The 17,051-nt window shown below is 40.9% G+C and overlaps 2 protein-coding genes across 2 annotated transcripts; one reads left to right on the top strand and one right to left on the bottom strand.

Moving 5' to 3' along the window:
- Window positions 1–9,040: 9,040 nt before the first annotated feature.
- On the bottom strand, window positions 9,041–11,779 carry LOC115733774 (G-type lectin S-receptor-like serine/threonine-protein kinase At1g61550). Its single transcript, XM_048276091.1, has 7 exons — window positions 10,758–11,779; window positions 10,577–10,684; window positions 10,316–10,479; window positions 10,022–10,232; window positions 9,678–9,861; window positions 9,440–9,590; window positions 9,041–9,355 (listed from the first exon to the last, which is right to left on the bottom strand). Exons 1-7 carry the CDS (start codon window positions 11,674–11,676, stop codon window positions 9,050–9,052), a joined length of 2,043 nt encoding a protein of 680 aa, XP_048132048.1. The 5' UTR covers window positions 11,677–11,779; the 3' UTR covers window positions 9,041–9,049.
- A 926-nt stretch (window positions 11,780–12,705) lies between these two features.
- LOC115731964 (G-type lectin S-receptor-like serine/threonine-protein kinase At1g11300) lies at window positions 12,706–16,778 on the top strand. The gene is made up of 4 exons (XM_030662628.2): window positions 12,706–12,834; window positions 12,920–13,130; window positions 13,681–13,879; window positions 16,511–16,778. The coding sequence occupies exons 1-4, from the start codon at window positions 12,706–12,708 to the stop codon at window positions 16,776–16,778; spliced, it is 807 nt and encodes a 268-aa protein (XP_030518488.2).
- Window positions 16,779–17,051: the final 273 nt, after the last annotated feature.

The following is a 17,051-nucleotide window of genomic DNA, read 5'->3' as shown; positions in this document are numbered from 1 at the left end:
TAAAAGATGCTGAATAATGTTATGTTTATCGTAAATTAAGATCTCACGCGCTACAGTGTTGCGCAAAAGTCATCTCTCACATATATGCTATGAATAAACATGGTTCTAACCTATATGGACCGAAAATGGTCCAATAGCTCAAAAAAACTCCACCTTTAGCATTTATGACAATTATATCCAAAACATTTTTTGTCTCATAAAAAACCTTCAACTTCTACTTTTATCCCAATTCTACCGGCCTAGTATAAAAAAAACCTCAACTTTAGTATGTATCCCAATTATATCCAAAATATTTTTTTTATCTCACAAAAAACTTTCAACTTTTACTTTTGTCCCAATTCTACCACCGTTAATTTTTCGCCCATAATCACCGTGAGTTAATCCTATGTGGCATTCGACATCGTTAATGAATTACACTTTAGCAAAGCCGACATGAAAAAAGCCTCGAACTTCTCTTCCGTTGTTTGCTTCCCCTACATATTGTCGGGAGATACAAGTTTCGTATTCTCTTCAGAGCTTAACAGTTCAAAGAATGACTAGACATGAAGATATTTGAACGAACGATCTAAAATCTCGTCGTTCCTGAAACTTACTCTTTCTAATTTTGAAGAAAATTTGAGTCACGTAGGACTAATTAACGGTAATTATGGATGGAAGGCTAATAGTGGTAAAATTGGGATAAAAATAAAAGTTAAGGGTTTTTTATGAGACAAAAAAAAGTTTCGGATATAATTGAGATAGATGCTAAAGTTGAAGGTTTTTTTTTTTTTTTTTGTGTATTAGATTGGTAAAATTGGGACAAATGTAAAAGTTGATGGTTTTTTATAAGACAAAAAAAATTGGATGTAATTGTCACAAATGCTAAATTTCGAGGTTTTTTTGGGTATTAGGCCGATCGACAATGCCATGCCGCGTCGGATACAGGTTTTATAATGTAATCATCCATGCCAGCTCAACATGTGTAATTTAATTTGGGATTAATGGTGCTCACCTCAAAATCTCAATGCATGGCTTTGAGGAAAGAATACCAACAGAGATACGAAGTCTATTGAGCAAGATCCTCCCGGACGGAATTCTTTAAGCAAAAACAATGTTTTGCCCCCGGATTCTGCATTCATAAGTATTGTTTTGTCATAAGAATAGCTTATGGTTCCGGGTTTTCCTAAAAAATTCCTGGAGTCCGGTCAAACAACCCTCAAAGTCAATTGCATATTATGAAATGGCTCCAAGGCCTTGAGCTGATAATGTTTTGTTGAAACCTGGCAATCCCGCCAACTTTAGAAGTCATTATCTTAAGCTAAGGCAAGCTTAGAATATGAAATGGCTCAAAGTCTTTCGAAAGATTAGTCAGTCGCATGCAACCTTCCAGAAGTTGCTTAGTCTTTTATCAAGTCCATGTCAAGGGGAAAATATATTGTGACCGGTACGTAAAATGCCACACCAGCTAACCTGGGCACGATTATTCGAAATACGGGTCAACTAATTCACAGAGGTTCACTTGAATACTAATATCTTATGAGCTTATGAACTCTGAACACGGCTCCTTGCTACTTCAATTTGAAATGGGCCAAAATTTTGTGGACGTATATAAACTTCGGAGCTAGTAGCTATGTCTTTGTTTTGGCCGGAGTTAATAATTACCTTTGTTCAATGAACCCGACTTCCCGTCAGAGATCCGTAAGTTGCTTGTAATGACATACACATTCATATTGCTAAATCTATGTGGTAATAAAATGAAGAATTTCGATCATTGGTTCATGGGAGTGTTAAAGTTTTAGGACTCTCAAATTAGGGGAACACCAACTTGTCGGCACAGAACATTACAAGTGCATGAAAAGTTTTGATTTCAAAGAAGAAAAGTAATTTCTTGTATTTCTTATTCTCTTATTATTGTTATAGAAAACATTACACATAAATAAAGTCTAAGACAGTTATGCTATAGAAAGTAAATAAAAACAAAAAAGAAAAAGATTTCCTACTTCCTAATCTTGAGGATTTAGAAATAAGAGAAATAAAATAAATGGAAACAAAAAGTATCATATCCCAAGATTTTCTCCTAATTTCTGAGATCTTCTCCCGATTCTTTGACTCCCCCCTCAAGTTGGTACGTAAATATCTAACATGCCCAACTTGTTGATGAGAGATTTGAAGTTAGGTCCGAACGGTCCCTTCGTTAGAATGTTGGCTATTTGTTGCGTTGTTCGCACAAATGGCATACAATTAGCTCCCATCAATCTTCTCCTTGATAAAGTGTTTATCGATCTTGTTATGCCCCGTACTCTTGAGGTCGCGACATCCCTACCAAACCGCCACAGGTCACGAAGGATAGTGTCTCGGGTACACTATCGACCTACGAATCTATGGCGCATGCGGAGCGTGCACCACTCCCAAACAACAAGATCAACAAGGATAGAAAGCAGGAATAAATACAACAGTCAATCAGACAAAAGACATTCATTTCATAATAATAATAGATGATCCTTAACCTTACAGAGCTACCAACTACATATACAACCCCATGCTTTGGGTTGGCCCTCTAGGACTCACAAAAAGATACAAGAGTAGGGTAAGGTTAAACTCTTGTATACTCTCAAAAGACTACTCCACCACGGTCTTCCTCCTTGACTAGCTACCTCCAAAAAGTCCATCTCGACCTACGACCACTAGACATGGCCGTTATCAAAAGAGGATGATAGGACCATCTCTGATGACTCGAAGGGCACGACCTCCATGTCGGACTCGGGATCTACTATCTCCTTGTCGGGAGTATCAACGTCCATCGAGTTCCAAGCAGGGGCATAAATGGCCGGATTAGGTGGCCCTTCAAACCCACGGAGTGGGCCAAAGAGACCATCCTCATCACGAAAATACCAGGCCTTGAAGAGATGTGCCACTAGGTGTGGCATCCCATCATCGACCCAAATTGTCGTGACGTGAAGCTCCCAAACATGCCCCATGCCTACGATCGTATAAGACGTGATATTAATTGACTAGTTAGACGAGGACCCCGAATCTAACAGGCCTCTCCATCACTTAGGACTTGAAAGGTTAAACAACGGGGTGAGAATAATCTCGGTGAGTCAACACCTAAGCCCGGTTAGGGCGTTGATTCACTCAGAGCATTCTACCAAGCAACTACAGAAGTATCAAGCATATAATTCACTCACATGCAAACTTACCGATCTTCAGCCATGCATAATGCAATGCTTAACTCAAATCAATAGCCACCACCAACAAACAACCGGCAAAGCATCACATCAACTTGCATGCACAAGACACCACAAGAAATCCATTTGTTAATAGATAAGGCCACTTGGCCCGGCACACTAGACAGTTGGTGCCTAGCTCACTATACGATTGGTGCTCTATTGGCGGGACCAAACATCGTCCCATTACTTCGGTGACGGCAACTACTATGCTAGTGTAATTCCGATCGACACGGCATGACATAATAGCAATTCCAAAAGGAGCGTCGGTCCGTTATAAGTCGCGACCGGCATCCGATCAACTTGGCGACACGGATTGACGTGCATCCGACAAATCGTGTATTTTTTATCGACACAGCACGATCTTGTCGGGGACAACCATTATGTGACCATTCAAGCACATCCGACAATAATCAGTCAATTTTTCATCTTTACACTTAGCCGAATGCTCATATGGACATGCTAAAAGACTCGGCACTAGGCCATTTTCATGCTAAATCATGCAATTTGATTCTACACAGGTGGTATGAATGCATCACTTGTCCATCAGACTTTGCATCTAAAAACATGGGATCGATAACTACGACTTTCACCCATAACCTCCAACAAGCAAACCAAAGCATCTAGACAAACAAACCATCGGGATGATTAGCCAAACAAGTTCTATTATTTTAACGATAAACAATGATCCAAGCTCATAAAATTGAACTATCAAAAATCCAATCCAATAGGCAATCAATCGTCCACTCGACTCTGCCCTATCGCTCGCTCGCGATCAAACAATGGCAGTCCACTGCCCATTCAAACAATCCAATCTAATCACCAATGAGCCATAGATGACCCGACTAAGCGGTCTGACTTAATTAATCGTGGTCATTTAACCTAAACCTAGTTTCTATCCAAACCGACTATGATTGAGTTACCTAAACACCATATTAGACTAATTACACTAACTAATTACCACTAAACGCAATTAGCACCCTAATCGGGGTTTAGGGTTTAACTCACAATTAATCTAACTCAGGCAACTAAACAACGATGAAAAGGGAGGCGGCGATCCCCGACGGGCCTTCGGTGGAGCTCTCGGCCACCTTAGGTCTCGGGGGCCTCCGGCTTGGTTTTAGGGCGGGCCGGACAGTGGTGGTCCTTGGCTAGGAGGCATGGCGACAACGGAGGCTCATGGGTGGTGGCGGGGCTGGTCGGGAGGCGAAAAGGGTCGGCAATGGCACGGCGAGCGGTCACGGTCCATGGCGACTTGGGTGGATGGCTTGGGCAGCAAAAACAAAGGAGGTCGGGCTGGTTCGAGGGTGGCCGAGGCTTCGCGAGTCTCCCGGTGGTTGGCACGAGGTTGGGTCGGCTAGCTCAAGTCGGCGACGACGGAGGCAAGCGGCGGCGACTTAGGCTGGAGGTGGTAGCTGGTAGCGTCGGGTTGAGGTAGCTCGAGGGCTGCTCGAGCAGGTTGGTTACGGCCCGAGCTTGAGGTGGCACGGCAATTGACGGGTGAGGACGAAGGGTAGGGGATTGGTGGCGAGGTGGTGGAGGGCTGGATGACGGGCAACCGAGGCAAGTGTCTGCGTTGGTGGTCGGTGCATGATAGCAAGCAAAAAGGAAGAAGAAGAAGAAGACGAGAAGGAGAGGGGGGGGGGGGGTCGGGTGTGAGTGAGGGAGGGGGGAAAGAAGAGGGAGAAAGGGAAGAGGAAAGGTGACGTGATGGTTGGGGGGGTTGTTGAGTTGGTGGTGACGGGACAAGTAGTGTCCCATCACCCATTAAAGCTTTTGTTTTATTTGCATTAAAACTGCGGACAATTCAAACATTAGGTAATTTAGGACTAGTTGGACATTTGGCTCAACCGACGGAGGGTAATTTTGATCTTTTCGCAGATCGGGCTCGATCGGGGTTAGGCTCGGTGTGCGGATTTCAATCCTAAAATGCGACGACTAAACTAACGAAACCTAATCTAAACTAACCGACGTCTCAGAAATCATCCAACCATTGTTACTTAAATCCTTAAAACCCAGTTTTATTCAACAAACTGGAATCATAGTTGGACCTTAACTAGGTCCAGTTAACTTACAAACGTGGAGGTTTCAAGGCGTCACAAATCTCAACATACTTATTTCTATTATGTAGCACCGATTATGTGCAATGTTGATTGTAGCCGTGTTCATACGTCTTGGTGAATCCTTTGGCAATCAAGCTTTATACCTTTCAAGGGACCCATTAGCTTTATGCTTGGTTGTGAATACCCACTTGCATCCGACTATGGACTTTCCCTTAGGTAGATCCACCATATCCCACATTCCATTTTCTTCTAGAGCCTTCATCTCCTCAAAGATTGCTTCCTTCCACTTAGGAACTTGTAGAGCATCCCGCATAGTTTTTGGAATCTCCGCACAAGACAAGGTTGAGGTATAGGCATAAAAATTGGGTGAGAGGATTTTGTAAGACACGTAATGAGACGTAGGATATTTGGTATAAGACCTAACTCCTTTTCGAATAGCAATAGGTATGTCAAGTTCATCAATAGACTCATTTTTTTTTACTATGATTAGGTTGTACAAATTGAGTTGGGACATTGCTTGATGATTGTATGGAGTACTAGTCATGCCTTGGTTCGGACTCATGGCACCTTAAGAGAGAAGAAGACTCATTTCTTTGAGTTTTGTTTCTTCTCATGGAGACTAAACATAGGATAGGAGCTTAGTATTCTTGGTAGTAGTTTCGCACCCGTTATGCTCACAAGTAGGATGAGATGCCAAAATGGGTGGACCCGAATTTTTATTATTTGAAAAACATGGTTCAAAATTAGGTATAAGAGTAGCCGGAATAGAATTTTCAGGAAGAGGATTCTCGGGTTTTGCAAGACGAAACGACTCTGTGATAGTGTTGTGCTAATCTGCACTTTCTTTCCCCCTTGAAGAGAAGCTTAAAAAAAGTGTTAATTCAGAAAAAGGTGACATCCATGGTGACAAACAATTTTTTTTTTGGAAATCGGGTTAAAGCATTTATAACCTTTTTGGTTAGGTGCATAACCAAGAAACATACATCTTTTTGCTCTAGGATCAAGTTTGCCTCGATTTTTATCTTGGATGTGAACAAGGGAGGTACAACCACATATTTTTAAGGTTAGGGATGCAGCAATTCTAGAGGCTGGATAAGTATTCTAAAAGACTCTCAAGGATGCTTGAAACTTTAACACTCTGGAATGCATTCGATTGATAAGATATGTGAATGTAAGAAGAGCTTCACCCCATAGATGTGAGAACTCCAGTTGTGAAGAGTAGAGCTCTGGTTACTTCTAAAATATGCTTTTTCTTCCTCTTTGCCACCCCATTTTGTTGATGGGTGTCGGGACAAGAACATTGATGCACAATTTCTTTTTCCAAGAAAAACTGTCCCAAAATCTTATTGAAATATTCTATCCCATTGTTACACGTAAAAATCTGGATTTGTACTTGAAATTGTGTTTGTATCATGGTGTAAAATTTTTTTAAAATGAACTCTACTTTAGATTTCTCTTTTAAAAGTACACTCAACTCATCCTCGTATGATCATCAATAAATGTAACAAACCAGTTCTTTCCTAAGGGCATAGGAATTCTTGATGGACCCCCAACATCACTATGAATTAATGAGAATGTTTTCGGCAGCTTGTAGGTTTGAGAGGGAAAATTGGTTCGATGATGTCTGGCTAATTCGCAAAATTCACACTAAAATGGAAATGAACTTTTATTCGAAAACAACTTTGGGAACAAGAACTTCAAATATAGAAAATTCGGATGGCCTAGCCTATAATGCCATAACATAATATCATCACCCTTACAAATGGTAACAGATTCGAAACAGCTAGCCCGAACTTGTCTACTTGAGCTTGTTCCATCTTCAAAAGAAATAGTCTCCTTCACTCTCTCTAACACTACCAACCATCCTCTCCAGGGTCAAATCTCGAAACTCACAATAAGATGAGAAAAAATTAGCTTGACACTTTCGATAAGAGATTATTTTACTAATAGACATCAAGTTACAATATAGATTTGCGACATGAAGAACATTGTGAAGCGTGAGGGCGGGTGAGAGCTTGATGGATCCTTATCCAGCTATAGCTGAAAGAGAACCATCTACAATTGTGATTTTTTTTTTAATTTCCTGCACACGGATTATAGGTGGAAAAGAGTTTTGAATAGCCTATCATATGATCGGTTGCTTCTGAATCAAGAATCCATAGAGTATTTTGGTGTGGATTTTCTATGAGGAAAACAGTAGAAAAATGATTACCGTTATAAGCTAAAGAACAAGATGGATTTAAAGAAGGATGTGGAGGTTGAAGGAATTTGGACAGGTGCTCTAGGTGTTCCTTTGTGAATGGAACCGAATTTGACTTGATTTGCTCTTCCTCATTTGTTGCTTGGAACGCTCGACCATCACTACTGCTCCTTCTCTTCTAGGCTTCCTTTTTCCAATTCTGCGGTTTCCCATCATTTTTCCGGCAGGTTTCTTTGGTATGCCATGGTTTCTTGCAATGTTCACAACATGGTTTCTTCCTCCTCTCTTCTTTAGAATCAAGTCCCCGAGCTACAAGTGTAGAATTTTCGGATATAGAGTTCACATTTGTTTCCAAATCACGTAGCATGATTTGCCTCCGAGATTCCTCCCTTCTAACTTTAGAAAAAACCTCGCGAATGGATGTCAGAGGTTTTCAACCAAGGATTATGCCTCTTATCTCATCCAAGCTTCGATTGAGGCTTGATAGAAATATGTATCCTCTATCATTCTCTTCTCTCTTCATTTGTCTCTTGCAATTAGCTGAATTTTCCCATGTATCATCATAGCAATGATCTAATTCCTGCCACATGGTCACCATTTCATTGTAGTAAATAGTGACCTCACGATCTCCTTGCCTTGATTGTCGTAACTTTGTCTTCAATTCAAAGATCTAGGAAGAGCTCTTCAAATCAGAATATGTTTCTCTCACATATCTTTAGCGATCGGAAGGAATAGGTTGGTTTTCCAATTGCTAACTCTATAAAATTGATTAGCCAAGCAATCACTAAGGAGTTCTCCGATCTCCAAGCCTTCCATTTTGGGATCGCTTTTAGTTGGTTCCTTCACCTTGCCTGTTGTCAAGTGGCCAAGCGTCCTTTCACCATCTATTGCTAGTTTCACCGATTGAGCCCATAAAATTGGTGGGTTTTCCAATTGCTGACTCCATAAAATTGATCAGCCAGGCAATCACTAAGGAGTTCTTCGATCTCCAAGCCTTCCATTTCGGATAGCTTTTTGCTGGTTCCTTCACCTCGCATGTCAAGTGGCCAAGCTTCCCTATACCATCGATTGCTAGTTTCATCGATTGAGCCCACTCCAAATAATTTTGGCCATTCAATCGTTGAAATGTTAATAGTAGATTGGAGTTATGGAAGAATTGCTCTCCACTAATGCTTGATCGTCTAGAGAGATCAGTTGAATTTCTCTTTAGCACGACACTAGAATCAGCATCCCTACGAGCTCCGATCATCGCCGTTTTCACCATAGAAGGAGATGGATTCAAAACCTCCACTCTGATACCATGTTGATTTCAAAAAAGAAAAGTAATTTCTTTTATTTTTTATTCTCTAATTTTTATTGTAGAGAATATTACACATAAATAGAGTCTAGGACATCTAGGCTATAGAAAGGAAATAGAAGCAGAAAAGGAAAAGATTTCCTACTTTCTAATCTTGAGAGTTCAGAAATAAAGGAAATAAAATAAATGAAGACAAAGAGTATCATATCCCAAGATTTTCTCCTGATTTCCAAGATTTTCTCTCACTCTTCGACAAAAAACAAAAGACAAAAAATGGTGATCATCATCTTCCATCGACCACAGAATTCGTGATGGTGTTCGTGGAGAAGATGCACTCCCGTTGTGACCTGATATCATGACTTGGAATTTCACTTTTGAAGGTGAATGTCGGCGGTCTCGGCTGAGGAAGTTCTGATTCACCGCTCAGCATCAGAACTACTGATGACATGTTGGGTCGGTCGGTGGCATGGTCCTGCACAGATAGAAGCCCGACCAGAATGCTTCTCATCACTTCTGATGTCGAACAAGTATGAACAATTGCTTCATCTGTTAGGTCTAGTCCAGTGCCTTCGCTCCACAATTGCCATGCCTGTAAGAATTCGAGACCATTGGGCGCATAAATAGCCGAAAAGATTAATTGAAGATCCCTCGAAACTGTATTCCTCGTACTTACATAGGAAAGAAGATTGAAATGATGGCCTTGGTAGTACAAGCTCGTGTTCTTTTTGCCAGAGACGATCTCAAGTAGCAGCACACCGAAGCTATAGACGTCAGATTTCTCAGAAAATATCCCTCCCATGGCATATTCGGGTGACATATATCCTCTGCAATTGCTTTGATCATGTTAATCACTCAAGTGATATAGTTTCCTTATTGAACTGATTTTTCAGCGGCAAGGATTGAAAACTCACAGTGTTCCAACAACTTTGTGAGTATTTAGCAAAACTTGGGTGCCTTCGAAGATCCGCGCTAGCCCAAAGTCCGAAATTTTTGGGTTCATTTTCTCATCCAAGAGAATATTGCTTGCCTTTAAATCTCGGTGGATAACTCGAAGGTTAGACTCTCGATGGAGGTACTGAAGCCCACTTGCGATCCCTCGAATGATCCAGAATCGTATGTCCCAGTTGAGTTCTGCTTTCCTTCCTGAATCTAAGCAAGGAAGAAAGCGAAAAGAATTGGTAACTTGAGTTACTACTATGATATATGTTATTCTTATCAGCACAAGCATGACTTGAAGAGAGGGAGAGTGACCAACCAAAAAGAAAGGTATCTAAGCTTTTGTTTGACAAGTACTCATATACTAAAATTTTTTCTTCTCCTTCGATGCAGCAACCCACGAGTCTGACGAGATTTCGATGCTGAAGCTTTGATATTAGAATGATCTCATTCTTAAACTCCTCCATGCCTTGGCCTGAGCTACTGGAAAGTCTTTTGACAGCTATCTCCTTTCCATCATTCAGCTTTCCCTGTTTCCCAACTCATAGAAGTATCAGCCCCAGGATAATGTCATAAAATTTTACTAAACAAACATTTTAGGGAAGGCTTTTACCTTATAAACGGGGCCAAACCCTCCTTGGCCAAGTTTGTTTGTTGCATTAAAGTTGTTTGTCACATGATGTAAGTTACTAAAACTGAACATCGTCAATTCAGATGCATCATCTTGCTTCAGCTCATCTTTCCATGCATTTCCAAGTGACATTTCACCTGTTTTATCTTTGACATACGGTGAGTCAAGAGCCTTAGGGATTCTGGTAATGTTTCTAGAGTACGTTTATTGTGAAGTTAATCAAAAGATTAGAATTATTGGTACCTCTTTTGCTAGCTCTCCACTTGCAGAGACTGAAAATAGCAGCTCCTATGGACACGATGCCAACCATGGTACTTATGCTGATGATAAGTTTTGTTTGTATCGACATGCCTGACATGAGAAAAGAATTGAAAGATACGTGATACTGTTCAAATGATACTCGTTGTAATGAAACCTCTTATACCTGTATTGTCATGTGCGACCCGAACATATACATCCTGCCCAGCCGTTGAAAACTCCTGCATATCCATCAGATCTTTAGCCCAGACCAAGCACCCTATTGTGCCGACATAAGAATAAGCCAAGCAAGAACAATTATTCAGGCACCAGCTTTGGCATCCTCCTTCATCTCCAATGTCCGATAAGTATTCCGCAGAATCAGGCACTTTCATCCGGTTCATTTGCACAAAGACATCTTTCTTCACCTGCATCGAAGCCGACCTGCTTGTGTTCTTCTGACAATTCAATTCAGTTTCTCTGATGCACCCTCTGGTCGAATTCCTACTGTTCCATTCTTCTTTGGATCTCGGCATAAACCCCTTTACACAACGGCAGATAGGAGAGTTTAGTGAGTTGCAGAGGCCAAAAGGACCGCAAGTTCCATAAACTTCGCAACTGTTGCTTGGTGCCGCCCAATTTGTCAACCAACTCTTGGATCCATAATCCCACGTTATTAAGGCTAGAACGCCTCCAGGTGAAATGAAGCCGTAACCAAGCAAAGAGTTGTTAGTAGTATCACCAGAGAAATAAGCGGTTCCCTGCTGAGGATCTTGCTGGAGAACGTACCCGCTAAAATATGAGGAGTCCATTTCTGGTATGCCCATGAAAGTCGATTTATCCCATGGTCCACTTCTCCAATAAGGGCTCGAGCCATTCCAGGTGAAAAGTTGCGGCGGTGTCTCCCACGTAATCCCAGTGACAAAATATCCAGAAGGTGGATTGTTGTCATTTTTCCATGAAACTAAGTACTGTCTCTCTCCGGTTCTGTTGTTTAGTCCTATCTCCATGTTTGGTAGAAGAGTATCAGTTGGATCATCAAAGCTTGCCCATATTTCAACAGAATTCCTGTCTTGTAGAACAAAGTTTCCACCATCTGAAAGCATTGCTGTGGTATTATTTGAGTGGACAGAAACATTGGTGGACCATACTATGTTCTGTCGCTCATCCACGAGCTTCAGATTCCCATTGCTGCCTATTTTTAATTTTGCAGATTGATCTGAGTGGGCAAGTGGTGTATCCCTGTTGGCAACCCAGACAATCTTGGATGGAGTCATGCTCTTGTACCATGTGCCCACATATTGATTTCCTGATCCATTAGGGGTGAAGAAGCCGAGCTCGAAGATTTGACCGGAGGAGACAAGAGTCTGGTTCTGGAAGAGTGGTTCAGTTGCAGTGATGTTAAAAACTGCAGTGCTCTGATGTGCCTGAAGAAGGAAGAAGATGACCAAGGAAGAGTAGAGACCAATCACAACTAGCATAGTAATCCTATGCGTTAATGACCACCAAAAAAAAAAAGCCTAGTGCATTCAGGCGCCAGTTCCTTGAGAATATAAAAGGCTCCCAGTTCTTCGCTTTCCTTTTCGTCTGCAGATTTGAAAGGAAGAAAAGATTTCTGCAAACGAAAGCGTGTTTCCAAAGGTGTGAGTTCATAAGTCCTTTTGGAGACAGCTTCAAAGGTTATGTTATTGAACAAATTAGTTTTATTTAGGAAGCTGATGATGCCTGTCCCAGTTCAAATGCATTGACTATATGTGAAGAGATCATGATGACATTGGCATTTGACAACTCAGATTTGAAAGGAAGAAAAGATTTCTGCAAACGAAAGCGTGTTTCCAAAGGTGTGAGTTCATAAGTCCTTTTGGAGACAGCTTCAAAGGTTATATTATTGAACAAATTAGTTTTATTTAGGAAGCTGATGATGCCTGTCCCAGTTCAAATGCATTGACTATATGTGAAGAGATCATGATGACAATGGCATTTGACAACTCAGTTTCGATTATGCCCAAGCAGGTTCATTGTGAGTCAAATGTTGGGTTTTAAAAAGAGAGCTGTTTTTCGATGAGAAGCCAGTAGACATTGTCATTCTTCTCTTGGCCATTGTTCAAAGTTGACTAAATCAAGACAAGTAACATATGAGAGAAACTAAAGCGAGAAGATGGATCCAAAATGCAGTTTTCGATTTCAATAACATTGTTGCAGCTACAGACAATTTCAGCATGGCAAATAAATTGGGGCAAGGAGGTTTTGGTCCAGTCTATAAGGTCAGCTAAATATTAAACGTCTCTATAATAAAGATTTACTTGAGTGATGGATGGAATAGTAGTTCGGAGACTTTGGATAATAAAGGGCAAGCTAAAAGATGGTAAGGAGGTTGCTGTCAAAAGGCTTTTCAGCAGTTCGGGCCAAGGGATCGAGGAGTTCAAGAATGAGATTGTTCTTATATCAAAGCTCCGCCATAGAAATCTCATTCGGGTCATTGGGTGCTGCATTGAACTAGAAGAGAAAATTCTGGTATATGTATGCTTGCCTAACAAAAGCTTGGATACATTTATTTTTGGTCAGTTCCTACTTTCCAAGAAAATGGTTTCTCTCTTATCATAAAGCAGGGGAAAGTACACTAGAAGTGTCATAATTTGTGCACGGTGTTCACTTGAGTGCCATAACTTTTAAAACGTTCACTTAAGTGCCATAATTTTCAAAAATTGTTCACTTGAGTGCTATGTCAAAGCAAAACCGTTCACTTAAGTGCTACAGTAACTTCTCCGGCGTGCCACGTCACCTTTCCGGCGAGCCACATCATCTTTCCGGTGAGCCACGTCAGCTTTCCGGCTGTCCACGTTAGCTTTTCCGGCGTCCACATCAACATGGCACTTAAGTGAACGATTTTTGAAAGTTATGGCACTTAAGTGAACGTTTTGAAAGTTATGGTACTCAAGTGAACGCCGTACAAAAGTTATGGCACTTCTAGTGTACTTTTACCCATAAAGCAGGCTAGAATTGTGAAATCAAAATATCCTCAGTCCAAAAAAGGTTCTTCAGTGGAATATTTTACAGAAAATATCATCACTTATAAAGAGTTTTTTCTTTTTTGGTGCCTGTTGTCATAGATATGAAAAGGAAAGCTGAACTTGACTGGTCTAAGCAGTTCTGTATCATTGGGGTGGTAGCTAGAGGGCTTCTCTATCTCCACAGAGATTCTTGCCTTCGGATCATCCTTCGAGACTTGAAAGCCAGCAACATTCTCCTCGACAAAAAGTTTAAGCCGAAGATTTCTGATTTTGGCCTCCCAAGGTTGTTTCTGATAGGGTAGTGGGAACACTGTATGGACTTCGAATTACTAGACATAGGAAAAGCTATTCATTTGCTTCCAATCTTCCTCGTTGAATGCAAGAACTTACAAGTTTTTCTTTTCTGGTGAAATTTACTAATTGGCTTCATTGACTGCAGCAGCTATATGGCTCTAGAATGCGCAATGGCCGGGATATTTTCCGAGAAATCTGACGTCTACGGCTGTAGTTTAACTATTTTAATTTACATTCTAGTAAAATCACCAGCTTGTGCAAAGTCTACCATGACATTCCTATTAAATTTCACTAATCGTAAACCCAGAATTTACACAATCTGTTTCGATCAAGACAAGATCGCCTTAAAATATGAGCCTACTGAGCTATGATTCCTGAAGGCTGGGTAGAACATTTTCAGAATCTGCTTCAGACTATGTACAAGTTCTCTTATTGTTTGAATCTTTCACCATTGACGCCCCAAGTTTGTTCTCTATCTATCACATGCCAACAAAGAGGTGAATTATTGCAGGCATGGAAATTGTGGCTGGAGGGAAGAGGATTGGATTTGATGGACACAACGATTTCCTCCTCTTCTTCTCCATCTGAAGTAATGAAATGCATCCAAATCGGTCTTCTGTGTGTCCAAAACTTTGCTGTGGATAGACCAAACATGTTGACTGTAGTTCTGATGCTGAGTGGTGAATCGAAGCTTCCACAACTGAAGGAACCGGCATTTATCTTCCAAAATTCATTTGCTTCTGGAATTCTGTCGCCCCAGCAAAGTAGTTGGTCCAAAAACATCGTCACTAACTCCGTGCTTCAAGGAAGATAAGCGCAGTTCCAAGTACTGATTGGGCACTCTTCTTTGTGGGAAATAAAGGGTTAAAAAAATAAGTTTGTACTAGGTACACATGTGGATGAACTTCAATACTAGTACACCTTAATTTTGTATAGTTAAGAATAGCATGCAACTTCCACTGACTCTTATTACATGATCATGTTTTTTCTTTCTCTAGCTTAATAAGATTGATGGCCTATCTCAATTCAGCTTAATATTACCGTCATGCATCTGGTGTCAATACATGGGTGGCTCACATATAGTTTCCCTTTTTTTTTTTTGGCTGCAGAAAGATTGAATGCGTCTCATGAGCTTTTTGCTAAAAATGAATTGGAAGGTCTGTATGTGTATCCATCTGGTTGCAAATTTTGCACCAAAAGTACTTTATACAGAAGGTAAACTTGTTCTGCAAGTGACATACTGAACAGAGTAAATCACTGACTAAGTAGTCGGTTCGAAGACATAATCTCCAACTCTTTCATTAAAGGAAGGTGATTAAATTTGCAGATTCATCGCTCTGTTGAATGTTTTGTGTTAACTTGAAGACAATTTCAGGTTGTAGGATGTGCAAGGACAGAACTTCATGTTAATGTCGAGTGCTTTCATTTTCTTTTATGTCAAATGTACAGTGTCCCATTTGTTATTTCGTGAATCTTATCGTTGAAACAAAGTCAGTATGCAATTTTATGTCTTTCAGTGTCTTTGTTTGTAAGAATATCAGAGGTTCAGGACTCTACCGCAAGAACAAATCATCTTCAAAAGCCAAACTATCATGAGTGTATCTACCTTAGTTGACCTCAATTAAGGCAAAACTCCCAAGAAGATGCAATAGAAAAGTCAGATCATCTTGAAGCATTCCATACCAAGCATTGTTTACCCCTACAACATCAGAACAAGCAGGGTACAGAGCCCAGCCTTCACCTGGCCAATCTATCAAGACTAGTACATCTTCTACTAGCCCTGGTATAGGCAAAGCCTGAGGACAGATGGGATGAACTCGATGATCTACTGATGTTTAAGTGAAAAAGTGTCCATGTCTAACTGATAAAAGAAATCCATTATGAGAATGACTAAACATCCTTAAAATAATCATGTTCTGTTAGAGAGCATTTGAGATGAAGATTGAACGACGAAGAACATTAATGAGGGAGGAAGAATTTTATTTGTTCTTGATGATTGACGTGATGGACTTGGTTTTCATGATTGACTTGAAGAAATAGGCAGGCTTTTACACTTTGCTATAATGAGGAAGTTAACCTAACAGTAGTTGGCTTACAAAGGTCTCTTATGGAAACGAAATCACTAGTTTCATGCACATTCGCGAAAGTTGAAAAGTTCAATTACACAAAATGTCTTGGACTGTCTTCCCCCTTCCCCATTAGCCAGGGATTTTATTGTTTGCACGCTATATATTCCATATGATGGGTCCTTCACTTGTGAAAAGTGACACAGAAACAGACAATCCACAAAGACTGTTAGGTATTTGGTATGCGGCTACTAGCAAATCTTCATCAAGTATTGGATCATGGAACCAACACATCATGATGAACTTCTTTACCTCTCTATCAATCCAATGGACGCCGGATTTTTTGTCAACTTGATTTTTTGTTCTCCTCCTGGTAAGTTTGTATGCAAGCATGCAAGACTACAATGGACAGTCCATTACAAGATTTCTCCAGTAGATGGATATTCTGTGCTTTTCTTTACTCTATTGCATTTCGATTTCATTGTTTTCACTGGCAGAAGTATGCAAATCAGTCGATGTGTTAAGCTCATCTGAGCCAATTCGTGATGGTGACACTCTGGTGTTGGCAGGAGAAAAGTTTCAGCTAGGTTTCTTCAGCCTGGAAACTCCAGCAACAGATTCCTCGCAATAAGCTACCACAAGATCCTGGATAAGACCATTGTTTGGGTGGCAAATCGAGATAATCCTGCGAATGATACGTCAGGGGTTCTGAGGATAGGTAATGAAGGGAAACTAGTCCTCGTCGACCGAGCAGAAAGAGTCTTGTGGTTGTCAAATAACATGAATACTTCTTCGCAAAGCATAGTTGCTCAGCTCCTGGATTCTGGAAAGTTTTGAAAGATGACAGTGAAAATGTCTCAGGAAACTATCTGTGGCAGAGTTTCGACCATCCCTCTGACACGTTGTTGGCAGCATGAAGCTTGGTTGGAACCTGAGAACGGGGTTGGACCGACACATGACATCCAGGAAGAGCGCAGAGGAACCCTCAACTGGAGACTTCACCTATGGTGTCAATCTTGGAGGAATAATTCCCCAGCTAGTCATACATAAGGGGCATGCCAAGTACTTCCGAAGTGGGCCCTGGAATGGAAAACGGTTCAGCGGGGTTCC

Source organism: Rhodamnia argentea, chromosome 3 (genome assembly GCF_020921035.1).
Source record: "Rhodamnia argentea isolate NSW1041297 chromosome 3, ASM2092103v1, whole genome shotgun sequence".
Lineage (NCBI taxonomy): Eukaryota > Viridiplantae > Streptophyta > Magnoliopsida > Myrtales > Myrtaceae > Rhodamnia > Rhodamnia argentea.
Note: the sequence above shows the minus strand (reverse complement) of the source record. Positions and strands in the feature narration are given on the sequence as shown.

Excerpts from the sequence above, each read along its gene's own strand:
- LOC115733774 (XM_048276091.1), bottom strand. The coding sequence starts at position 11,676 with ATGCTTTCAGATGGTGGAAACTTTGTTCTACAAGACAGGAATTCTGTT. Across the intron at positions 10,685-10,757 it reads GGTCGCACATGACAATACAG|GCATGTCGATACAAACAAAA; the intron begins GTATAAGAGGTT and ends TTCTCATGTCAG. Across the intron at positions 10,480-10,576 it reads GTGGAGAGCTAGCAAAAGAG|ATAAAACAGGTGAAATGTCA; the intron begins GTACCAATAATT and ends CGTATGTCAAAG.
- LOC115731964 (XM_030662628.2), top strand. The coding sequence starts at position 12,706 with ATGAGAGAAACTAAAGCGAGAAGATGGATCCAAAATGCAGTTTTCGAT. Across the intron at positions 12,835-12,919 it reads GTTTTGGTCCAGTCTATAAG|GGCAAGCTAAAAGATGGTAA; the intron begins GTCAGCTAAATA and ends TGGATAATAAAG. Across the intron at positions 13,880-16,510 it reads CCAAGGTTGTTTCTGATAGG|GAGAAAAGTTTCAGCTAGGT; the intron begins GTAGTGGGAACA and ends TGGTGTTGGCAG.